Raw genomic sequence first — 25,419 nt, 5'->3', positions numbered from 1 at the left:
GGGTTTGAATAGCGAGCGAAAATTTGCAAATTGGACAAATGTTGTGAATAGGTACTATGATAAGACATAGCATACACAAGTTGGATTAAGATGGATTGGATTGGATGGGAATGGCGTAGTATGGTGAAGTATGGGATAGGCTTGGACGGGGTAGGCTTGGAAAAACCACTTCCCTTGAATACCTAGATAGGTAGACGTTTGATATCAAGATAAATATAAACAACAGGATACCTACCTACCTACCTACCTACCTACCTATCAATGTATCTAGAAAGTAATAACATAACATCTAATCATACCTAGGTATACAAACTTATCAACTTTATATATATAAATACACACATCTTGTACCCGCATAAAGAAAGGATGATGGATAAGGTAGCTCGAACATGTATTTCATATATCCATACTTACTATTCCAAATCGTTCCGTATGATATCGTATCCTCAGCATATTCACTTCTCGCGCCTCCCTAGGTACCTCTCAAAACTTATCCACACCATGTTCGCCTCTCGATTCATACTCATTCACATCCACATCCACATCCACATCCACATCCACATCGTTCTCAACTTCACCTCTTCTCACTCGATACTACACCACAATTCGATCCAAAGAAAAGAGACAAAAAGCAAATCAAGAATTGAGAATAAAAAAGAGTCCAGATGAATATAGATAACTTTGTATATCGAATACTAGTACTATAAAAGCCAGGTAGATATACCATCATCTTCTCCTCCCCTCTCCCCCTTCCTCTTTCATCCCATTCCAATTCATTCCCATCCATTCATTCTCACCCATCCTATCCCATGCAACCCATCCATCCATGCCATCCATCCTATGCACCACCAACTAAACAACAATAATAAACTAATATAAAGAGAAGTAAATAGATGCCAAAGCAACTTTATACCCCCACCAATCCCCAATCCCCAATTCCGACACCCAACCATATCCTACCCGCTTCCCCACCACCCATATGCTAAAAACGCCATGCTTAAGTGAAGACCTCCATTGAAAAATGTGATGAAGATATGTAATTCCATTCCATATGAACGCCGATATGAATGTATGTATATGTGTGAGAATGCTTCCTGCGAAAGAAAATATGTGTTTGATGTGTGCCCCCCAACCTTAAGTTGCTATGAATGATTCCTATCCCGGGGAAAAAGCAAGAAATGAATAAACCTCACGTTACTACGAAGAGTAATCTTCATATTCAGGAACATAACGGTTTCCATGAATACTTCTCAAAACATCCGGATGTCTTGTTGCATATAGATAACGATGTTCTCGACTAGCATCGGCTCTTCTCACGACTGCTTGTTCAATATCCCTTCTTCTCATAATTGTCTGTTCGATAGATTCCCTTGCACTATCTCCTTCAGTGTGCATTCTTGAAAAAGACATATTCGATGAGTCAATACGTCCAATGTCAATATATCTTGAGGGAATTTGTCGACCATTGGATGAATCGAAAAGGGGGGTTAAATTCGTCGTTCTCGCATGGCTTGCATGACTCGCAGGCTGAGCTGATGGATGTGCAACATAAACCCTTGATCCATTGGGAGCTGGTCTCGTACCCACGATATTGGCATTTGGGTTCAAATTTGGATTCGAGATTCCGACACCATCATTTTCGTAAGCATCTTTCATCCATTGTTCCCAAGCTTCATCCATTGGTGCCGTGATATTGCCAGCTTCTCTTTCAGCAGCTGCAGCTATCAGTCTCTCATTCAATGCAGTTCCCACACTGGTAATCTCGATATCACTGTCTACATCATCATCTTCCAAGTCATTATCATCCAATTCTTCTTCCTCCTCCTCCAACTCTTCTTCTACTGCTGGCACTGCGAATCGCACAACTGTAGGTCGTAACTCTGGCGATACCCAATCTTCTATTCCATCACCCGTTGTATCCCTAATAATAATTCCCTTCTCTTTCTCAAATCTCTCCTTTGCCCATCTTGTGCCTTCCCATTTTGTCAACGTAGCAATTTCATATTCCGTCAGTCTCAAATTATCGAAAGCTCGAAATAGTCGTCTGTGCCACGGGAATCGAGAGAGTCGAACGCGATGCGGCCGGTAAGAGTAATCTAAGCCAGGATACTTTGCTTCCTGCGAAGTTAAGTGACCATAAAAACCTATAGTTTCTTGACGAACTTCAGGCACCAGACTGCGCTGCAAGAAGGCTTGGAAATGTTGCGGATCGCCAGTCTTGGGTTTGGGAAACATACACTCGTACACGAGCTGGTCGACAGGACGGCCTTTCATGATGGCTGAGGAGGCGAATTGTACGTCAAATGTAAGACTGGATTTTACGGCGAGGGAGGCCTTAACAATTGACCGTGGCGGTATCCGAGCTGATATGAGGTTCGTGATTATAAAAACTTTAGATATCCCGGGACGATCCTTTGAAGGATGATTGGGCACTAAAGGAACGGAGGTTCTTTCTTCCAAAGTTTGTGTAATCCGATGATTTTGACTAAGACTTGGATTGACGACCAGAAAAAGTAAAACTTATGAGTAATGGTGGAGTTGTGTTAGGTGAATTTGAGCTTTCTCCTGATCCAGAGTGAGTGAGAGTTTGGGGCCAATTGTGATTTGTCGTATAGTATCCAATGTGTAATGATTCACGAATTCCTGGTAGGAATATGTCACTTGGCGATGTCGATGATGTGATGATTGAACCAAGGTTGGATGGATTTCAGACACAAGAAATGTCGTTTTGATATATTTGGTGGATTTTTGATGGCCACTGAAAGCGGTACAACTCAGAGATATCTACCAAGTAGAAGGGGAAAAAAGTCAACGTCGTAGATGAAAGTTGAAAAAGTTGAGAAAGTTGAGTTGACGAATTCGTTTCAAGAAGAAAGATGGAGTGCAGGCGTCTTTTTTAAAGTTTCTTTTCTTGTCTTTTTTTTAGGTCGACTTCCAAGCTGAATATTGAAGGAATGAGTGAGACTGTGAAAGTAAATAGGAATTAAAAGAGGCGATGATGAGATGATGAAGAAGGTCAAAAGAAGGTCGGACTGGCGGTGGAGTTTACGTTGAAGTGGAGTGGATATGGAGGAAGGAAGCGTGGTGTTGTGGTCAAAGTCAAGGTAAGAGAGGTGAGAGATACTCGTAGGTATGGGTGTATAGATGTGTAGTGTGTAGTGTGTAGTATGTAGTGTGTAGTGTGTAGTGTGTAAAAAAGGGTAAGGGTTCGGGTTGCGTTGTACTACTTTTACTTGTATGGGTGTTGTTGTGTTGATAAAATCTTCTATTGATGAGCTGGTTAGCTTTCTTTTTGGGGGAAGGGGGAGGGGGAGGTTGGATGAATGATATGATATGATATGATGTGGTGCTTGAATGCTTGAATGCTTGAATGCTTTGAATGCTTGGATGCGTGAGGAATTGAGTAATTGGATCACCATGGATCATTTGATAGTAAGAAATGGATTAGATTGTTGTCTATAACCACCGTGGGTCGGTCAAGGTCAACAAATAATTCCTTTCTCTACTTACTTGTGAAGTCTTCGTATCCTATCGTATTGTTCAGAGATTAGATCACAACGCAAAACCCAGATCAAATGTCTAACTAGATAATATTATCTCCTCTTCGTAGCTTCGTAGCTTCGTAGCTGATTTGCGTTGTTTGCTTTGGGAGACCGAGTAGAGTAGATTAGAAGATGAACAAAAGGTAAGTACGTGGAAGAGAAAAGATTCGTTGTTAGATGTATGAAGTGTGTTGTATGTCGTATGTCGTATGTCGTATGTCGCATATAGTATGTATAGCATAAAGTTAATAAATAAGAGGTAACAAGTTAGATGATTCGGATTCTGAGACAAATGGTTTGAAAATCTCGTGAATTCCTTTTAGGATTGCTGTAAAGTTGTCGTCAATGATTCGTGATGTATATAATTCAACCCCTTTTTATCCTTTTCCTTTTTCTTTTCCTTTTCCTTCTCATTCACTTGTTGTCGTACTTTTTAAATCAATTTCTTCTTGGTTTTCGGGTCAATCATATGAGGAGGTCGAGGTTGAGTCCGAATTGGAATAGAAGTCGGGTCCTAGAATTCCAATCCCTTTCTTCCATCAATCTGAAGATATAATACCTAGGTAAATATATTTAAATATCTATCGATGAAAATCCAAGTCGGTATGATATATCACTGTCGATAGGCAGGTATCACATATATAACTGAATCTCCTTTTCGCGAGCAGTACCGTCGATAGTCATCAATATGCAGCCCTCTGTTTATTAATATATCGAAACAATATATCAATCCACGAACAACCCAGGCAAGATAATCCTCGTCGATATTGAATGTTCTATTCTCAGAAATCCCAATGTTCCGAGAAATGCTTGGAATCTGCTGGGAAGGTTTATTTTTCCTTGAACGTTAAACCAACCTCCCCCACCTGAGTTACAATGCAGTGGGAGTTGCGGTAAGTAAGGTCGATCAAATAGATTGCTTGATTGGAATCGAAACCGAGAATGGAGAAAATTGGGGGCTGGGTGGTGATGATGATGATGATGATGATGATGATAAGTAAAAGAGGATATAACAGTGACAATGACAACGACAACAACAGCAAAGGAGGAGGTATATAATTCTTTTGTGAATTTATATAAGATATAAGTATATGCAAGTAGGCGATATAGATCTGACTTGAGAATGGAATGGGTTATCGCATACATGCCACCATTACTTGTACTTGTACTTGTACTTGCATACCTAGATATTGAAGTCGTCCACATAACTAAGTATAAGGTACCTACCTACCTAGATAGTTTATTCATTCATATCATTCCCATCATGCATTCAACTCCAATCGATGCATCATCACAAGAAGACGAGTTTACAAAATCCATGTTATCACTCCAAGTCCTGGTCGTCTTCTCATCCACGATCTCTCTCCATCGCTCGTAATGCAAAGTATACATCACATACATCACATACATACATACTTCCCTACACATACACATACACATACACATACACATACACATACACATACACATACACATACACATACACATCTTCACAACACCCATCTCACCGCATCGTTGCATTCGATAGTATATAATTCATCACCGACCCATCCGTTCATCCATCCATCTATCCACACAACAGCAAAAGATGCTTCACGACTCAACCACGACAAGGGTCATCCACCGGTCTCCTAGTCGGTCACAGTACCATGATAGGTATTCATTCTCAATAGTTACATTGGACCCGACCTCTTTCGCAACCTGTGTATATAGCACACCACACTCCCCACTCCACTCAACCAATCTGTGTTTCTTTCTTCCCTCGTTTCCTGAGATGCGTAGTGTGAAGTTGGAGTGTCCTCTCGATAATTATGGTTGTCGTGTTCATTGACGTGGTCATTGTTCCACTCTCCATCATATCATCTATCTATCTACCTACCTTATCAGAATTCCTAGAAATCCAATCCATCCATCCATCCATCCATCCATCACATATTACCCAGATAAAACCAGTCATGTACTCTCCAAAACTACAGTACCAAAAGTAGATCTCTTCACACCAAAACGAATAGTCCCCAATAATATCGATATAATCGACCACGTCTCCGACCCTATCTATCTTTCTGTCGCCCCAAAGAAAGACGAAGAAAGAAAAAGACGAGAAAAAAGATCCCCACGCAAGCAAGCAAGCACGCCCTATCCTCTATCCTCCTATCCTCCTACCTATCCAATCGTGCCACTAAACATTCTTTTCTCTTCCCCGGCCCTATCACATCATCACACCACAACATCTTCATTCTCCCATCTCCCATCTCCCATCTCCATCTCCATCTCCATCTCCAATCCCATCCATACCCACACCCACGAAATAATCAATTGCAAGCAAATAATATAATCCCTGAAACCACATTTCCTCCCCTCGCCATCTCACCATCTCACCATCTCACCATCTCACCATCTCACTCTCATAACCATATCCATCCATTCAATCACTCAATCATCCCCCATCCAACCCCACCCACCCAAACAAACCCCAAATCAAATCAAATCAAATCAAATCAGATCAAATCAAAATCAAAATCATCCGGTAGACAAGGTCCTTCCCACGTACCATCAATACAATATATAAATGCAAGTCATAAGATCCAATCACTCGATCTTTCACGATCCAGCCCTGTCCTATCCTGTCCTATCTGCCCTATCCATTCCGCCCTATCAAATCGGATTCCTTAGCTTACTCCCTCTGTATTAGAGCGAATTTTTCCCGCGCTTCATATAATATAATATCATGTCTTTTTTCTTACCATAAAGTTACCACCATACTATACCCAGGTAAGCAAGCAAGCCAGTCAAAACAAGTAACTACAGACAAAAAACCCCGAGAGCTCGATATCCAATCATCACCCTCGGACTTTTTGATTCTATCAAGATCTAAGTAAGTAAGGTTATGAGATGAGAATGAGGTAACTTATGCATATATATATATATATAAATACACTATAGAATAAACAAACAATAGCTAAAATGATAATTACCATGTAAACTAAGTGTAAGCACTGTTTGTAGAAGGAATATCCCCCACTACCGCTAGGTATCTAATGATGCGATGGATTTTCGTTGTTTGTGGAATGATATATATCTCGATACATGTCTATATAAATATATGAATACAAATATAAATCACAACAACCCAATCATCAAACCCCCTCGTTCTTCTAGCAAAGCAAAGCAAAGCAAAGCACGCGTCCAAGTATCTCTCTCTACCGCTTACCTAGTATCCAATATACAATATCCATAACCCATCCCTCCCTCCTCCTTTCCCATCCCATCCTATCCAGCCATCATGAACAGCTACCCCTCCTCTCATGCTCTCATACTCTCATACTCACTCATCTCATCCATTCCATCCATCCATCCATCCATTACTCCCACGCCACTCACGCCATCCACCCCACTCCCCACTCCCCCTCCATTCTCGCCCCTCTCATCCCAAGCTACCCTCCCCTCCCTCGACCCACAAACCAACCCTTCGGAACCCAAACCCAAACCCAAAACACCCACACAACCCCAGCAGAGCTGGAGCAAACCCCCCAAACCCCTCCCATCCAATCATTTACACTCCACATCCCACACCTACCTCGTGATTTCTTCACATTGCATTGGCCTTACTACGCTTTGCTGTGCATTGCGTTGCGTACTATCTAGATACGGGGGTATACAAAAGAATTTGGTAAAATATGGTAGGAAATTGTGATATAGTGATATGGTGACATAACATGCAGGTAAGATTTCACAATTATAATCACTATGATCCTTTACCAGCTGAGCTGAGCTGGGATGAGATGTGGAGAGGGGAGGGGGGAGAGAATAGGGGAGCTGAAGCGAAGAAAGGTGAGGGGGTGAAGGTAAGAATAGATCAACAAATAAATAAACAAATTTATTGTAAACAAACAAACAAATTTTGATATGCTGAGCTGAAGACTAAAGATTAAAATTTGAGGATATTTGGTTATATAATATACTGTGTACACATAGACATCATTAACAAAATAATAAGTGATTGCTACCTTAATATTTAGGCGAGCTATCATATGCTTGTGCTAGGTATGTGACGTGAACGTAAACACGAGTTGTAATGCGGATAGGATGTAGTATGAATGAAATTGCAAGCTATAGCGAGATATAGAGAAGCCTGGGTTGTTTGATTTTCATGATATCATAACAAATAGATAGCAATATGAATGCTAAAGCAAATTCTCCCCATCTATATTCGCGTGTATGGGATCAAACATTGAACCGTGTAGAGCCTTATACCCATCGCAATACCTGTATCATTCTCCCTCTAAAACACCTTTTTGAATCTTGCCGTCCATCCTTTCCCAGCAAACACCAATGCGAAAAGCAAATTCCGGGTATCAAAATTTATCGTAAGAATCGTAAAAAGCAAATAACCGACCCGTTCTCCTGCCTCCCACCAGTGAAGCAACCCCAACTATATCGTCCATCACAATTCCATACTTTCTCCTCTCGGATCAGAAGACGTGATTGATATAACCTCAACAATCCTGGCTTCATCTTCTTCGAGTTCTTTGTCTCTGAATTCATCACCACCTATATCTCCCTCTCCCTCCTCCCCACTAACACTTCTGAACGATGAAACGAGTACATCTTCCACCACAAACTCTCCCTGCTTCACCAACACATCAACCACATGTGCCCCTAACTCATCTCTTCTCACCCCCTCTTCCTCATCGTTATCCTCCCTATCCCCATCATCTTCCTCTTCACTCGTGCCAAGCATCTCATGCCTAAACTCTTCAAACTCGTCCGCCAACTCGCAGTAGTCATTCATTAGCAGGTCAAAATTCGCTTGCAGTTTCTTGAATGCGGATTTATAATCTACTTCCCCCTCACTCTCACTATCAGAGGCCTCGGACTCTGAATCTGGATCTAGAACTTCGGAGTTATCAATAAAACTATCAACTTCATAATCTTCTTTCGCAACAAGTTCGGAATCCTCGTCTTGGGTATCGTAAGCCGAGGATTGATAATCGAGATGTGTGACCCCAATCAATACTCGAGCTCTCTCTTCGTCAGCCTCGCTTCCATATTCATCTTCGTAGATACGAGGGATTTTCCCAGGAAAATCAGCATCCTCATAAAAGGGGTTAATTCCATTGCCGCAACCAGTGCAAAATCCGAGCGTTGAATCTACCCTTCCAGCTGTATCCTCCCAAATCTCATGACCACAATTTCCACATCGAATGATCTTATCAGTTGGGTCATAGAAGGGGTAATTATCATCGTCGTGAAGATCCTCTTCCTCTGACAATGTGGAAAAGACATCTTCATCATTCTCGGTGGTGCCGTTTGCTGCTAGTCCATTCTCTTCCGTGGGCGTGGACATATCTTGATGATCCATTGTATGTGCGTCGCTATTGGCTTCAAGTGTGAATACTTGCGACATGCTCTTCAAACTTATATTAGATCTCCAGGACTTCTGTTGAGTCAGGGATTGATCCAAATACAACTTGATATTTTTGAATTCTTCAGTGAGGTGTTGCAATGGTGTTAATTGGCGACGTATATACAGGCCCACCTCTATTTCCAGGTATGCATACAAGCCTACATGATCACGCAATTCCAAGAAATCTGCGACGACTTCGTGAGAAAGTGATTGCATACTAGCAAATAGCGCCGACAGAATGGGCGGTGGCACAAGCTGATCAATTTGTGTATGGATGGAGTTCATGGTCGGTAGATCCTGAGAAATGTACGCTTCAACATCCAGCTCGCCGGTATTGAGTTCCAGTAATGCTTTCCGCGTTTGTTCAACGAGTGCAGGTACATTGCCAAGTCTCTCCATCAAAATTTTGAGTGGGGCTGCCAAGTCAACATTGTCGCCGCTGAGCTCAGCGGAGGACTCTACGCTCCGTTGTTCCACGTCCGTCACAGATTCTGGAGGAGTAGGCGATTTCGAAGACCTGAAACATGAGAAGTCAGCAATTACACATGGAAAAGCCTGATGAGGTTAAACTACAAGGGAAAGGGATGAGGAATAATAAAATTATGTCCTTCAGTGGAAACAATGGAACAACTCGGAGAAGCTTACGTTGGATCACTCATTTGGGAATCCTCACTAAGCCGAACGCGTTTCAAGGGTGGTGGACTAATCATGTCCGCGGCCGCTCTTCGCTGCGACGCTTGACGGCTTGAACTCAAGTCTGAATTTGTAGGAACTGATTTTGATGTCTGTCTGAAGCTAATTACACTTATTTGAGATAGTGGAACTGGAGATGAGGATACCGGCTCTTGCGACCAGTTAGACATTGATTGTCGACCAATTCTGGTTAGCTCTTCAGTTGGCGTAGAGGGACCACTTTCGTTATCCAATCTGGCTGCTGTTAAAGTGAGTTCCTTCAAATGGCCTGTCGACATTGGAGAAGATTTGGACGCAGTTGTTGTTTGCGTTTCTTGGCTTGGCGTCATGGCCATTTTGGCAACACGAATAGCGACCAGTCCTCGCATTTCACTATCATGCCGAAAAATAGAAGCAGAGCAATGATCGCCAAATAGAGTTTTCATGCTTAATCCTGCAAGGAATTAGTCTTCGAGAAATTGGAAGTTTTAGAGTGGTATGGGGGTTTCTAGTTATATAACAAAATGGTAAGGATGGGAGGGGTTGTTACATACCTTCATGCCATTCTTCTTCATCCACAGTACATGGATACACGTCTTTTGGTTTGAAGATTTCAACAAGATGACAAAGTTCGGCATATGACGAGTGACGTGAGTATGGAAATGTGATTACTTTGGGGAGACCCTTTTCAGGAATAGCGTCTCTTTTCTTGTCGGGTATCACAGTAGATTTATGTGCCAACTTTCGTAGCAAAGATTCACCAAGTCCCTTTAGAGAGATTGTGTCGCTACCAAATTGCATACCATCTAATGATATGGCCCCCTTCGTAGATATCAGTTCTGCAAGAAGCATACGTCGAATGTCTTCAATTATGGGTTGATCTGTCCCGGCAAAACTCATTAAAATGTTAGTACAAATCCATCCAGAAATTATTGTAAACTTACACTGTCTCTAGAAATTCCTTGACATCATCAAAATCCATGGCGACTTCATAACTTGGTACTAGATCGCCCCAGCCACCTCCAATACCTACTTCTGCTATCTCCACTCCATCTGGCCCACGGGCAATAAATGGGCGTATTAACACAGTATCATCCTCTCCATAAGCTGAGCAGCCCATTCCCTTCTCACAGCTGTGAATTCGTACGCGTTTGTCAGTAGTCAAACAACCCTCTTTTGGGCCATTCCCAACAATACACCCGACTAACACAGGACCCTCAGGAGCCAAGAATCGTGATTGACTATCAGACCCATCTTGACGCAGCGATTGGTATACCCTGTACTTGTACTTGTCCACATGAATCTGCGAGTCGAGTGTTCGTGATAACGCTGCCCAAACCTCTTCATATCCGAACGTCCAGGCCGAAAAGTGAAACTTGGTATTGGCTGGATATTTTTTGACTTTCTCAATCATTTCCTTCAGTCCATCGGCCTTTGTAGGGAATGCTAATGGTCCAGTGTTGCTTGTATCGAGATAAATACAATCTAAAGTCTTCATGCCGCTGGTGTACTCGATCAAGAATGGATTTCGTGTCAAATTATTGACGAACCATGGTTCCGATCTAATATCCCCAGTATACAAGACTGCAGTTTTCTCCTTTTCGAACAAGAACATTACTGCCCCTGTGCAATGATTGGCATCAAACAATGTAACCCTTACTTCATTTTTCGGCGCCAACTCAATTAATGTTGGAGTCTCCAGTGGAATCGGTTTTAAAACACTCTTCAAATGTTTATAAGTTCTCTTTTCCTTTTCTAAAATACCCTGCGCCAAGTTCAAGCGGTCTCTTCTCTTTTCGAGTCTCAACAAAATTTCTCTGGTAGCTGCTGAACAGTAAACAAATGGCAGTTTGATACGATCATTGTCAAGTCCCTCAAGATGGTCTCTATGAACATGACTTAAGAAGCATGCTAGCGGAGCAGTTCGACCTATAATTTGGCAGAAATGATCGACTAGAGCAATGTCAGTCACAAGCTTACTGAAACAAGCCGCTGAATGTTTGATCCACCATAATTCTTATTTGCTGAATGAAAGATATTCACTTACCACGAATGTTAGGGAACTCGGGCATGTACCCGCCAAATGTTGACATTTTGAAGGATCTATTCCCATATTATTCAGATCTAGATGGAATATCTCAAGTTGAGATAATTTTGATCGAACTCTTCAAAGATGTTTTAGAGTTTGAATTGGAGAAGAACAAATGGATGATACTGTTAGGTAAACGCGACAAAAGACACGCTAAGACAGGCTACCACGTGATTCTACCCCTCAATATACATTACACCACTTGCCCAAATGGGCGTTTCTTTATGTCCCACAAGAGAATAGAAGAGAACTGGTGGAATTGGCAATATACATGGAGGTTCAACCTTTGAATGCTTATATTTTGATAAACAGTGAAGAATGCATGGTGTTGTCGTATTAATTCGGAAAATCTACGATTGTATGTAAACTACGTATACGGCTAGCTAGTATTCTTACCAAACAAGAGCAAATATAAGACCTAAAAATCACTACCTCTACAATCATGACATCTGATTTGCCGCCTTTGCTCCTTCTTTAAGAAGCTCATCCAAATCCATATCTAGTTCCATACGCTTTTGGTCGCTCCTCCTTGCATATTCGTGGCTCATGTCCGATAAGCTTATCCGATTCTGGAAAGAGCTTCGTACCCACTCTTCCAGGAAGGCATCGTGGTCATCAAGCATCTTTTTTCTCGCCTTGGTATCAACATCAAGCAGTATCGGAAGTGGGTAACTGCTGAGGTAAATGTCGTATGGCCTGACCTCAAATAGGGTACTGCAGGCAAGTGCATTTTCAGTATCAGCATATACAGCCATTTTGGATTGATATCTCTGAATCTCCTGTGAGAAGAAATCACAGAGATCACCGAATTTTCCTTGACAAAGGATCATCTTGCCATTAACATGTATCATAGGCTTGCGGTTGACCTAAAAGAATTAGAAAGCAATTCTTTAGTGAAAGAAAGATTGACTTGTTGGAAGCTCGAATCAAACGGTCGTTTTTTGCTACTTACTGCAGTTGTCTTGTCATGATTTTTATACTGGGCCCAGAAATGTTCAAGTTTGATTAACTGATCAGAGTATATCAATCTCTTCCAGATCTCAAGAAACTTGTACGCTCTTTCGAGCGCTACATCATCTCCAGGCTGATATGATTCGATAGTGAGCTTGAAGTGTCCAGATGCATCTTCATGATCTAGGATGATGAATTTTAAACTAAGAAAATAGTTGGAAGAAGAAGGATTACTCACATTCTATTGTAACTCCAAGACCTCTCTGGACGGATTTGAACGAATCATCCCAGTCTCCTAGAAGAGCACGGAAAAGTGTGTTCTTTCTGATAGTCACTTCTCTCTTGCCCTCGGCAAGATTTGTTCCATTATTTTCCGAGGACTCCTCACCAATAGTGTTCATCACTCCTTTGTTTAGTAGTGCCGTTGAGAGCTTTCTCGGCATCTCAGGACTTGATCCAAAAAGAGTGGTACCGCCAGATACAGCTGTTCCGACAGATGCGTTTGCGTTATAAGCAGAGGAAGGCCTCGATTGTGTCGATTTGCTACCTGTCATACTATATACCGAACGATGACCGGTACTGGCACCACTGGAAACTATTTGAGCCGGTGGAGAAGCCATGGAGTAATTGCCAATAATCTCCCTCGATATTTTGTGAATTGGTGGTAAATTGGCTGATGAAGGAACTCCTGGTGGTTTGTCGTTCAACCAGGGGAATGGTTCATTCTTGAAAACAGTCTCCCATGCCATTCGATCGGCAAGCCACTAAGTGAAGTTAGTATCAAAGTAAACGATAAGAAGACAATTGGACAATGAAGGAGGTTTGGGCATTTGGGTATATGGTAATGAAGAAACACCTGAGACTTACATGTCTTTGAGAACGGTCGCAGTTAGGATGACGCGCTCTTACAAAATCTCTACTAGTTTGTAGAGCACGAAAGAAAACATGTCGAAACTCAACACCACCCATACTGTATGCTTTCTTTTGCATTTCATTCTCTTTTGGTCCGTAAGTCAATAGATCATCCACTCTGGCCTTCGTTACATTCCCATTGTCTTTTTTTGTTTCTCCGACACTCATTGCTTTTAAATCTCGTGGCGACTCTTCAGATTTGACTGTCCTACCTTGTCTTGTGGTTCCTTCGGACCTATTTTGTCGATATCTGTCTCTTCCCACATTTTCAATCGGAGGCGACCTAGATCTACGCCGACTAGTCGCCTCTTCAGCTTGCCATTTACTACCAAATCGTCCGCTTCTGGACTTATCCTCGCCACTACGGCGAGAACGTACAGTTTCGAGGCGATTGGTATCTGAAGATCGGAGAATGTACGACCTAGGTGGCTCATTGCAGGGAAAGGTACCCTTTTGACGAACTAATGATAAGTTAGCAAAGAGACATCTGAACCCGATTCTCTGGTAAATACATACAATTAGACACCCAAACTTTACTTCCTGCCATCCACTGTTGCCACTCCAAGCTTTCGCGTGGATATCTCTCCTTCATGTTTACCAATGCCTCTCGGTATAACGCCAGAACATTTGAATTGCCAGCTGCATTAAGAAGCAAATCTTCGATCTTGATTGACAAGCTAGGCTTCGGTCTGCTTGGGAAACTCAACGAGCTCTTCTCCGGCGAACTCAGAATCTCGCCGGACTCAGAGCTCATTGTCTCATTACTGAAGGATAAATTTGTTGTCTTGGGGAGGGTACCTGGCCATGGGTCGTTTGGAACTACAATCGGATTAGAAGTGAATCTTATCTCCCAGCCAAATCAAATCAATTCTGTATGGATGAAATGAAACATTGAAACTCACAGAACTGAGTCCACTAGAGCGTGCTGTCAGTATTTGGATGCCGACGTGGAAAACTCATGCAATACAAAAGAGATGGCTGGAAGTTTACATACAATGTGATATTCTGCTTTTCCTAATGCCCAAGCCTCAGTACACTGCGGATTTTGCAGATAAATTTGGCTTAGTGTTGTCTGAAATTGTTCTGTAATTTCAGACGTTGGAATTCCATTTTCTCTTGCTTTTTTGGCCATCAAATCTTGCTGTGTTCTGTAAGCCGATTCCATGTTTGAAGATCCCAAGTTATCTCGGGGAGACTTGAGAGGCATTGGAGAATTTTCAAGAGGAGAGGACATGATTAAGATCGTTGGTTGTTTTTTGGAAAGGTGAGTTGTAGTTGTTTGTTTACCTACTTGTACTTTTTTTTTGCTTCCTGAAAGTGGAAGGCACGTTGCCTCTTCTGGAAAACCCGACCAACGCTCCCTCTTGATTTGGCTCATTCAATGTTCTTATCTGTATTTCGAACTAGAACATCCAGTTCGGAGTGGGATAAGAAAATTGACGATAATGGCCATGAGTATCACAGACAGGAAAGCGAATCGTATATCGCTTCTCTTGACCAGCAAATTTCAAGTGAATGTACGTATTCCAACTATAATCGAATTGAAAAGCTTACGTCTGCAGCTTATTTATAATGACGAAGACTTCGATCGATACAATATACCTTCTCGAGCATTTCTTCCGACTCGATATAGGTATTTAAATCATACTTCAATGTCACAAAGGCTCCCCCCTACAATTTCAAACGCAAATGTCAAACACGGTAGTCCATCGACATGCATTCTCCAAAACAAATTCGACTATTGTGGTACCCTCTAAGCAAAAAAAACTAGGGGCAAAAGGAATGTGCAATGCATCTGCCCATCTAGAGCCGTCATAATAAACGGATATCAGAATCAGCTGCATATGAATTAGATAATTTGTGTAACTCTCACAAATTGTTTCCAAGACTCTCATGTACTACTCGAAGTCACTTTATATCATTTACAAAGAATGAGCAGGTTGTTTGCCTACCCATTGATTCCCCTAACACAAACATCTCCTGCAAAAAATGAACGATTCAATATATACCATGAAGTTAAGCAATCCATTCGTTCATGAAGACCATACGCTATATCTGCAATACTAATGCAACCTCGCTGTTCGTGAATTCCATAGCTACCTGCCAAGCTAACAATGTAGCTGAAAATCCCTCGACTCCATTCATCAATATGGTCCATTGTCAAGGGTAGCTGTAAATTACAAGACTATTCTTCTTCTCCATCATCATCCCACCCATCCTTTTCTCTCCGAATGAATTCGCTCATAATTTCAGGCTTGAAGATTGAGCTACCCTCGTCCTTTGCACGAGGCACTTTGCCTAAATTCCGTTCATCATCAAAAACTGGCCCAATATTTTTGATCCACTTTTGACGTTTTTCCATTAATGATTTGGTCATGTCACCAAGACCCGGTCTTGCTGTACCAGCAGCGCCGTTGACAGCTTGATTACCACCGCCAGCACCGCCAGCTTTCTTGTTCTTTTTGGTCTTTCCGATTGTGCGGGATCGTTTGGTATAGGCTGCATTTACTTGACCGTCAAGATCTTCAAGGATAGTTTGGTATTCTTGATGAGCCATACGCTCCTTCGTGATTTCCTGTAATCGAGCCTTACGTGCGCCGTTAATAATCGATTGCTCTTTGAGTTTGGCTTGGAGGAAACGAAGTCGCGCGGCTATCTCGTCATCGTAATGAGCATCGTAATCGGGCTCGGCATCAGGGGGTAGAAATCCAATATGTCGAAGCTCTTGTTTAATCCTTTCATCTATTTGCGCATGATCAAGCTTTGGGTGGGTTGCTTTCTTCCATGATTCTGATGCTGATTCAGCCATAAAAGTTGCAGGGGGTAATGGAGATGTTTCGCTATGCTGGCTTGGTTCCCCCATGTCGCCATTCATCTCACCATTGAAACTACCTTCGCCATTGCTCACACCGTTGGTCATAGGTTTGTCTTCGGAAGGAGCCGCTCTATTTTCCGGTCTCAAAGTTGCCAACAGTCTCGATAACATTGGTCCAGCAGAAATTTGATCCGTCTCCGCTATTGCATCATCAATTTCATCAATACTTCCACGGGCTTGATTTGGTGGTAATTTATCTCGCCCTTGATTTGGTGTATCAACTGACATGGCGCCATCTTCCTCAGCCCAGACTTCGGTATAGTGCTTCTTTCCACGTCTAGGAATCATGAATGGATTCACACGATCACCACGTTCACGTAGAAATGCGAGGTCTTCTTCCGTGAATGGCCGAAAGTATGGCTCCAGATATGTCGCAAAAGTATTAGCTTGTACTTGGTTTGTGGGTTTCGCGTTACTGAAATCTTTGTCGGGTGGTGTTCCAGGGATAAGATCGTGAAGATCATTCCTCGGATAGGCTGCTACAGAATAAACCTTCTTTTTTTCTTCCTCACTCATCCTGGGATCTCCAGGTTTTATTTTTGTAATTTCGTAGACCGTTGGATCAGGAAACGTAGATGGATCTGCTCCAAATGTCTGGTAATTGGCGATTTTGGGTGCTGGAGGAGGTTGATGTTCATCGGAGCTGGACTCGTCTTCGGCAGTGCCATTTGGTTTCGTATCCGTATTCATACCTGCGGTTGGTGTTGCAGGAGCAGGCGGTGAAAGCGAAGAGCTTATTGAATCATTGTCTCGTTCTTTTGATACTTTTCTGTGATGCTTATGTGTATGGTCACGGCTTGGTACGGCGACTTCTGCAAGTGAATTGAATTAGCGAGGTACGGTTTGAAGCAAAGTTCAAAATCAATACTATACTAATCTGTATACCGTATCGAAAAGTGACTTACCAATGTTGGATCCATCTTGTGGTGCCAAACCATGGGCACCATGTGTCAATGGCCGCTCTTCTCTAGCACTACTGACATCCTTTCTCTTTTTGATTTTGTGAACCTTATGTCTCCCACGCTCATCTTCATCCGCCTGGTCTCTCCTCATTCTTTCTTTCAATTCTTCGTCTCGCTTTTCAATTTCCAGTTCCTCGTTCCTATCCTTCCTTGATTGTGCCAGAACTCGCATACCCTTGTCGCATACCGCAGCACGTTCATCTATGCTTGCAGCTAATCTTTCCATACGTTGCATAAGCGCCTCGAGCTCTCTTGAGTTAGGAATTGCGGAGGCATGTTGGTCGACAATTTCATCTGCTACTGAAGTCCTGAGGATACTAATTGGAATTTGTGTGTAGGGAGTTTTTCCGGCGTCAGAAGGCGCGACTGAGCTCGCAGTACCTACTAGACTTGGCGTTGTATTTCGACTTCGGGATTGGCGGGGATCCCGACCCTTCTTTCCCGTTCCCTTTTGACTTGCCATGGGGGGCATTGTAATGATAGGCGCAAGTGTATGAGATGTATGTGGAAATGGACTTTGAGACTCTAGATCTAGTCGGATCGTGCGTCTATTGTGTCAGTTTGTTGAATTTCGGTAGGGCCTTAACATTAGTTCGATTTCAAACAACTCATCTATAAAGGAACAATCAACAAGTATTGAATATCAAAATTATGGATAAATATCAAATGCTATAGATGTTGTTTACTTTCTTGTCAGATGTGGAGTTGGGTACCTACCTAGGTCGTGATGATTGCTTAGTTGAATTACAGTGGAGCTAGCCCGTTGAAGATAAGGCCAGGGTGAATAGTTATTCCGAATGTCTATCAGCACGTGATATACAGGGAACAACACCTCATGATTTCTAATTGGTTGAACTACATTTTGCTTCAAGATTCTCCTAAATTCATTAGCGTTTTGCATTTGGCTGGCTGAAAGATCGTCAGAATGGCGCCATTACGTATTGTTGATCCGATTAATACATATTCGAGACGCCAGTGGTGTTGAAAAAAGTATATTGAAAATACTGTCTACCAATACGAGAGACTCAAAGTCATATAATACGTTACGATGACGAGGGGGATGCACTGAGTACAACGAGATGTTGTATTACTGTATTCCTTTCTCATTCTCTAGAGTCTAGACGTTGTATCAATAAATAAGGGATTACAAGAATATGTTGTACTGTACTTGAATTTATGTTTTTGTTTTCTAGATTTTAAATGTTATTTGAGTACAGAGTGGTACTGTACTGGAATTTATTTATTTTTTGGATTCTAGATGCTATATGAGCACAGACTGGTTTACAGTGAAATGTGATTGATATGTACTGTACTTCCTTTTTATTCTCTAGAGCGATATGAGATGAGTACAGAACGGAATGCAACAAGTTGTGATAATGTCATCTCCACTCCCTACCGGTAGTTTAGATGCGATACATGCACTGCACCCATCATACATACCTAGTGACCAGATATATCTATACTATGTGAAGATTTCATACTGGGACACCAATGTGTAATACATACATATCATTCACATCAAATTTCCTCTCAAAATCTCACTCAAGACCTCACATCCTCCTCTCTCTCTCATTCTTATCAATAATCAGCAATACATTGTCATCGGGGGAAGTCCCTTCTAACAAGCATGAAACCTAAGACCAAAAACTTTCCGAGGTGAAAATTGTGGGTGTCAAACGTGGAGCGAAAAGATGATCAAGCTTTTTCGCTAGCCGCCCATGCATACTAGGTATCCTCCCTGGTCTTCCTGACTCTCTGAATCTCCCTACTTTTGGTATGTCCTGTTATATGAACAGTATGAGTACGAAAATGTATCCTTCAGAATCCTTTCACAATTGTTAGAAAAAAACATTCACAATCTCACGAATCATTTTCTGCAATTCACTTTATGGTCATTATAACCATCATTCAGTTTGCCGAAGGGTTTTTGCCCGGCGCAATAGATCCTGCGCGCTACCGTATTTATTTCCTTGAATACCTAACTATGGGTAAGTGCCAAGTTTCAAATCCCCAGAGTGTGCTTGGCGCCGAGATGTCAAGCATCTTGGCTGACTTACATCCATCTTTATTTTCTATATATATTCACTAACCCAAATGAAAGCTTTGAAAGAAGTCGATAATTCCGTGTATGTGCAAACAGATCTTCAATATTCACTCCTCTTGACCGATTCTGGACACTTCACTGGATACGATATCGTGTTGTTTGTGAAGAAAACCCATTGTCATCACCATCAACCTCTCTCTCTGCCTCGCTCTTCATCTCTATGTCGATCAATCAACACGCATTCACACCACAAAATCTTAGACATCTACTAACAATTGTATCACAGTCTACTTTTTCCGGATGAAGAATGGAATAACCTGGCCACAAATGATCAGCTCACGAGCGTCATTAATCAGTTGAATGTATGTTATGGGACTATTAAACAAAGTATCGATCTAATGTGTCAATAGCCAAACATATCTTATGCAGAGACCATTACCGATAACTTACAAACATTATCAACTCACAATGCAGATGCGAGCGGTGCAATAGGCGGCTTTCTTTACGTGCCAGATCTGGATGATCAACACATATGCTACAACATTTCAAAACAATATGTTCCTTTAAATGCTACTCGACAAGCCAATCTCCCAGCAACAGATTTCACATTGATTGCGCTAGCACCCTGGATCAGCATAGAATGTACAAAAGGCTATTTAGCTGCAGCGCGACAAGACCCAATACGAGCTTTCATCTTCTATCCACCAGATAATAGTACAAGTCGACCACCAGCAATCAGCTCGGATCAGTGGGCACTTGAAGACGGCGGAACATGGAAGTCTACAAACAAATATCCGGTATACGCTGTTCCTGGAACTGTTGGACAGAGGATGATGCGCGAAATAAGTCTATATTCCGGCAATCTTACAGACGTGCCGAACGGTCATGAACTATCAACATTCCCAGGAATTGATCCTCGAGATTATGTACGAGTATATACGCAGCTTAGCGTGACTCATGGCACAAATCTCCCCAACCTGTGGGAATTTTTGTTAATTATTGTTGCTGTACTGGCCTTTATACTCGCAATTACTTCCGGCTCTATGCATCATCTCCAGAGAAGTCGAAGGCGGGCTTTAACAAGACGAGTGGAAATCGGGGAGGTAAACTTGGAGGCACTGGGTATCAAGCGACTCACCGTTCCACAAGAGATCATCGATCAGATGCCTATATTTACGTATCATTTTGTTGGACAGCCTGCTTTGGTGCATCTACGTTCAAGTACAGTCGACGAGATCCATGCCGATAAAAGCGTCTCCGCGGAGGCAAATGAAATCTCATTTTGCGATGACTCGGCATCCAAGGCATTATCACCAACTGTTATCATACCCAACTTGGGAAATTCTCCACTTTTCATCTCAGATCTGGGGAGACGAGCTGTCATATTCTCTCAGCCTACATGTCCTGTTTGTTTCGATGACTTCGACAGTGGAACTACATTGATTCGCGAGTTGCCGTGTGGTCATATATTCCATCCGGAATGTATCGATCCCTTTCTTGGCAATAATAGTTCATTATGTCCTCTGTGCAAAAAGAGTGTCTTGCCTATCGGAAAATGCCCAATAGAGATCACCAACGCAATGGTCAACAGAGAAAGGAATATGCGAAAATTGAGATCTCGTATCACTATAGCAGAGGATAATCATGATATTCAGGCTGGTCAACCGAGGTTTCTTCCCCGAATCTTAGGCGCTAGTTTCAACAGGCGAACATTTAATACTTCGACAGTCCAAACGAATAATGTACAAATGACAGTTGCATCACCGATCGCGACGGGACCGCCATTGATGACAAGTGCAATACACTCTCAACCACAGGCCAATGGTGTACTAGGGGTCGAGGTGTTACAAAACAACCTTTCCCGGCGAGAGAGAGCCCAGCAACGGATTCAAGAACTTGCAGCACAGGAGCCTTCGATAGAAGACCCCGACTTGGTCCAAACGAGGCATCGATCACTCTGTAGGCGCTTCTCAACTTCATACTCTTTCCAAACTAACGAGCCACGATAGTCCGTCGCGCATTATCCAAAACTTTCCCCGGCTATTCTTAGGGGTCGAACTGTAAATTTTAATGATTTGATGAGCATTTCAGCGTGGCAAGGTTGTTCTTGTCAATCTCTGGAGTTTTATACCCTGTATATATTGTGCGTTTGAAGGGCAAAAGGGATTAAGGCCGGTTAGGAATTGGTGTTTCGGGAGAACTATTGGCAATGGACCGATTATTGGGAACTTGTTTGAACCCCTTGGCGTATTATACGGAAAGCTGTTGAACCAGTCACAGCAGGCAGAATCTTCAGAAGAAGGATTTATCTTTCCTTTGAGATGTACGATGGATTGGTCGGAAAAGAAGCGTTTTAAGAGACCACTAAGTAGGTACAATAATTCAAAATTAGTTATGCAATTCATGTACTTTGTACAACCGACAACGCAACTCTGTGGTACCTGTTCGTCGATTATGTGAATGGATCGCCCTCTACCTCTACCTCTATCCTTAATCTTGAAAATGATTCTTTAAGATCTTGACTTTGCCAAAATTCAGTTGACACATCAATCCTTGTCATAATCTTCCCTTATCAGTTAGATAAAACGGAGGGGTGTGACTTATCTCTAAAATCTTAGCAAAACTTAGCATTTGAGAAGCTCTAAATTATGTCTAATTTGCTACAAAACATCATCTAATGCAATTAATCATATTCAATTGAAGAGGAGATACATAGCAGTATCAAAGATGCATCTCATACCTAAAGAAGTAAGTCTAGACCCTTATCGCAGCAGCGTTCAAGCAAAGGAATTAATTTTGGGATCAACAAAACAGATAGATAAGCTTGCTATCTCTCAGCTTGGTCTGCTGGCACAACGAAGACTTGCGCGAGGAGTAAAGCTCAATCATTCCGAAGCAGTTGTGAGTTCATTCAAAGACTCGAAGATATGTTACGAGATTGTAACTAATTGATACAAGGCGCTTATAGCAAATAATCTTCAAGAGGTCTGGCGACAGTCTTCCCCCCAATAGCAGGAAAAGAGTACGAACTGACGACCTCAAAGCTCATTCGCGATGGAAATCATACAGTGGCAGATCTCATGTCAATTGGCGCAACGATGCTCGGGCGTCGCCATGTCCAACCTGCGGTTTGCTCGACTCTTACGGAAATTATGGTCGAGGGCACTTTTCCAACAGGAACATACTTGGTGACGGTACATCATCCAATTAGTACAAATGATGGAGATTTGGCGAAGGCTCTCTATGGAAGCTTTCTTCCAATTCCAGATATAGATCTTTTCCCATTGCCATTGGATGCGGAATACGAATCGATGAAACGGCCTGGTGCTTTAATTACTGTAAAAGGTAAAGTTAAGCTGAATGAAGGGAGAAAGAGAATAAAATTGAGAGTGACAAGTAAGGGAGACAGACCAATACAAGTGAGTCTAAGATTTTATATTGATGATGAGTTGCTCATATTCGCAGATTGGATCTCATTATCATTTCATCGAGACAAATCCACAACTCGATTTTGATCGCATCAAAGCATATGGTTACAGACTCGATATTCCAGCCGGTACATCTGTTAGATTCGAACCTGGAGACACTAAAACCGTAGGACTAGTAGAAATTGGTGGCAACAGAGTCATCCGTGGTGGAAACCACGTCGCTACTGGAAAAGTAGATACTTCACGAGTGGAAGAAATTTTAGTCAATCTTCAAGAGGCAGGATTCGCGCATACCCCAGATCCAAGTGGAGATGCTGCATTTATTGATGCATTCGAAATGGATAGAACAGCATACGCAACTATGTTTGGACCAACTGTAGGTGATACTATTCGTCTAGGTAATACCGATCTTTGGATCAAGGTTGAGAAGGATTTGAGTTTTTACGGCGATGAATGTAAGTTTGGTGGTGGTAAGACTTTACGAGAAGGTATGGGCCAGGCTACAGGTATACCTGATGATATATCATTGGATCTCGTTATTGTTAATGCTTTGATTGTTGATTGGACTGGTATTTATAAAGCCGATATTGGTGTCAAGAACGGTATTATAGTAGGTATTGGTAAAGCTGGAAACCCAGATGTGATGGATGGCGTCAGTCCAAATATGATCGTTGGATCATGTACAGATGTTATTGCTGGGGAAGGCAAAATTATTACTGCTGGTGGCTTTGACACTCATATTCACTTCATCTGCCCTCAACAAGTCAATGAAGCTATCTCGTCTGGTATTACAACGATGCTAGGAGGCGGCACTGGCCCAAGGTAAGTGAAATAAAAACTTTTGCTATATGCTATCTAATATGTAAATAGCGCTGGAACTAGTGCTACAACTTGCACACCTGGAAAAAATTACATGCGACAAATGCTTCAAGCTTGTGATACCCTGCCAATGAATGTTGGAATAACAGGCAAAGGAAATGACAGTGATCCCGCTGCACTCCGTGAGCAAGTTATTGCCGGAGCTTGTGGACTCAAATTGCATGAAGATTGGGGCACTACACCTTCAGCTATTGATTCTTGTCTTACGGTTTGCGATGAACTCGATATTCAATGTTTGATCCATACCGATACTCTAAACGAGTCAGGTTTTGTTGAATCTACGATTGCTGCATTCAAAAATCGTGCTATTCACACTTATCATACAGAAGGAGCTGGCGGTGGCCATGCACCTGATATCATCAGTGTTGTCGAGCATCCGAACGTCCTCCCTTCCTCTACCAATCCTACAAGACCTTATACTAGGAATACACTCGATGAGCATTTAGACATGCTTATGGTTTGTCATCATCTTTCCAAGAATATTCCCGAAGACGTTGCTTTTGCTGAATCACGAATTCGCGCCGAAACGATTGCAGCCGAAGATATTCTCCATGATCTGGGAGCAATCAGCATGATGTCTTCTGATTCCCAAGCAATGGGCCGTTGTGGAGAAGTTATCATGAGAACATGGAATACAGCCCACAAAAATAAAGTCCAACGTGGTGCACTCGGAGAAGATCTGGGCACCGGAGCAGACAATTTTAGAGTCAAGAGATACATTAGCAAGTACACGATTAATCCGGCACTTGCTCAAGGTATGGGACATATTATTGGCAGTATTGAAGTTGGAAAGCTTGCAGATCTGGTCGTTTGGGATCCAGCTTGGTTTGGAACTAAGCCCACCACAATTATTAAAAGTGGTATGATCGCTTACGCTCAAATGGTAGATCATCCTCCACCCATGTTCTCTCGAATCCTTTGCTAATCAGACTTTAGGGCGATCCTAACGCTTCCATCCCCACTGTCCAACCCATAATCTGTCGCCCCATGTTTGCACCCCTAGTCCCTTCTACATCTATTCTCTTCGTTTCCGAATCATCAATTTCTTCGGGTACAATCGCAACATATGGTTTGAAGAGTCGCGTAGAGGCAGTGAAGAATTGTAGAATAGTTGGAAAGAAAGATATGAAGTTCAATGATCAGATGCCGAAGATGAAGGTCGATCCGGAAAATTATAGAGTCGAGGCAGATGGTGTACATATTGTTTGTGAGGCGGCGGAATGGTTGCCATTGGGTCAAAATGCTTATGTTTATTAGAGGGGTTTTCCCTTGGCACTGGAAAGACAGAACTAAGCTCGTTTATGTGAAATGAGTATTTCGTGTATAGGGGTTGATTGAAAGGATAGTATTTAGCTCTAATGATAGTTACAATTTTTGTTTAACACTAATCACACTGCGATTGCCATTGTCTTTTCTTCGTGAATACGATGTCTATTCCTGCAATCTACTTGAATTAGAGTGATCTCTATAATTCATTCGAGAGCTCATCTCATGGTGGTGGAAGCGAGTAGTACTCATTCTCGTCACTTCTCGTCAATTCTTGAATTCTCTGCGGGGTCCCCAAGTGATCCACAGATCTCTATTAACGGAGAATCTATGGTCTACGGCTTAGTTACTAGAACATAGGTAAGATTGTCTAGGTACATTTTAAGATCACT

At 42.2% G+C, this 25,419-nt stretch overlaps 6 protein-coding genes across 6 annotated transcripts; 2 read left to right on the top strand and 4 right to left on the bottom strand.

Moving 5' to 3' along the window:
* Positions 1–1,197: 1,197 nt before the first annotated feature.
* EAE97_001336 (uncharacterized protein) lies at positions 1,198–2,274 on the bottom strand (the record flags this gene model as incomplete). Its single annotated transcript, XM_038871847.1, has 1 exon — positions 1,198–2,274. One exon carries the CDS (start codon positions 2,272–2,274, stop codon positions 1,198–1,200), a length of 1,077 nt encoding a protein of 358 aa, XP_038737748.1.
* Positions 2,275–7,605: 5,331 nt separating this feature from the next.
* Positions 7,606–11,775, bottom strand: EAE97_001335 (uncharacterized protein). The gene is made up of 5 exons (XM_038871846.1): positions 11,669–11,775; positions 10,566–11,574; positions 10,176–10,516; positions 9,595–10,075; positions 7,606–9,466 (listed from the first exon to the last, which is right to left on the bottom strand). The coding sequence occupies exons 1-5, from the start codon at positions 11,712–11,714 to the stop codon at positions 7,987–7,989; spliced, it is 3,357 nt and encodes a 1,118-aa protein (XP_038737747.1). The 5' UTR covers positions 11,715–11,775; the 3' UTR covers positions 7,606–7,986.
* A 375-nt stretch (positions 11,776–12,150) lies between these two features.
* Positions 12,151–14,807, bottom strand: EAE97_001334 (uncharacterized protein; the record flags this gene model as incomplete). Its single annotated transcript, XM_038871845.1, has 7 exons — positions 12,151–12,576; positions 12,663–12,844; positions 12,900–13,425; positions 13,529–14,034; positions 14,090–14,392; positions 14,476–14,488; positions 14,568–14,807. 7 exons carry the CDS (start codon positions 14,805–14,807, stop codon positions 12,151–12,153), a joined length of 2,196 nt encoding a protein of 731 aa, XP_038737746.1.
* A 484-nt stretch (positions 14,808–15,291) lies between these two features.
* EAE97_001333 (uncharacterized protein) lies at positions 15,292–18,109 on the bottom strand. Its single transcript, XM_038871844.1, has 2 exons — positions 17,354–18,109; positions 15,292–17,260 (listed from the first exon to the last, which is right to left on the bottom strand). The coding sequence occupies exons 1-2, from the start codon at positions 17,880–17,882 to the stop codon at positions 15,759–15,761; spliced, it is 2,031 nt and encodes a 676-aa protein (XP_038737745.1). The 5' UTR covers positions 17,883–18,109; the 3' UTR covers positions 15,292–15,758.
* A 1,395-nt stretch (positions 18,110–19,504) lies between these two features.
* EAE97_001332 (uncharacterized protein) lies at positions 19,505–21,504 on the top strand (the record flags this gene model as incomplete). The annotated part of the gene is made up of 4 exons (XM_038871843.1): positions 19,505–19,536; positions 19,741–19,816; positions 19,865–21,413; positions 21,464–21,504. 4 exons carry the CDS (start codon positions 19,505–19,507, stop codon positions 21,502–21,504), a joined length of 1,698 nt encoding a protein of 565 aa, XP_038737744.1.
* A 677-nt stretch (positions 21,505–22,181) lies between these two features.
* Positions 22,182–25,018, top strand: EAE97_001331 (uncharacterized protein; the record flags this gene model as incomplete). Its single annotated transcript, XM_038871842.1, has 7 exons — positions 22,182–22,202; positions 22,269–22,355; positions 22,413–22,439; positions 22,499–22,873; positions 22,920–23,704; positions 23,753–24,644; positions 24,698–25,018. 7 exons carry the CDS (start codon positions 22,182–22,184, stop codon positions 25,016–25,018), a joined length of 2,508 nt encoding a protein of 835 aa, XP_038737743.1.
* Positions 25,019–25,419: the final 401 nt, after the last annotated feature.

Source organism: Botrytis byssoidea (assembly GCF_014898295.1).
Source record: "Botrytis byssoidea strain MUCL 94 chromosome Unknown BBYS_002, whole genome shotgun sequence".
NCBI lineage: Eukaryota > Fungi > Ascomycota > Leotiomycetes > Helotiales > Sclerotiniaceae > Botrytis > Botrytis byssoidea.
Note: the sequence above shows the minus strand (reverse complement) of the source record. Positions and strands in the feature narration are given on the sequence as shown.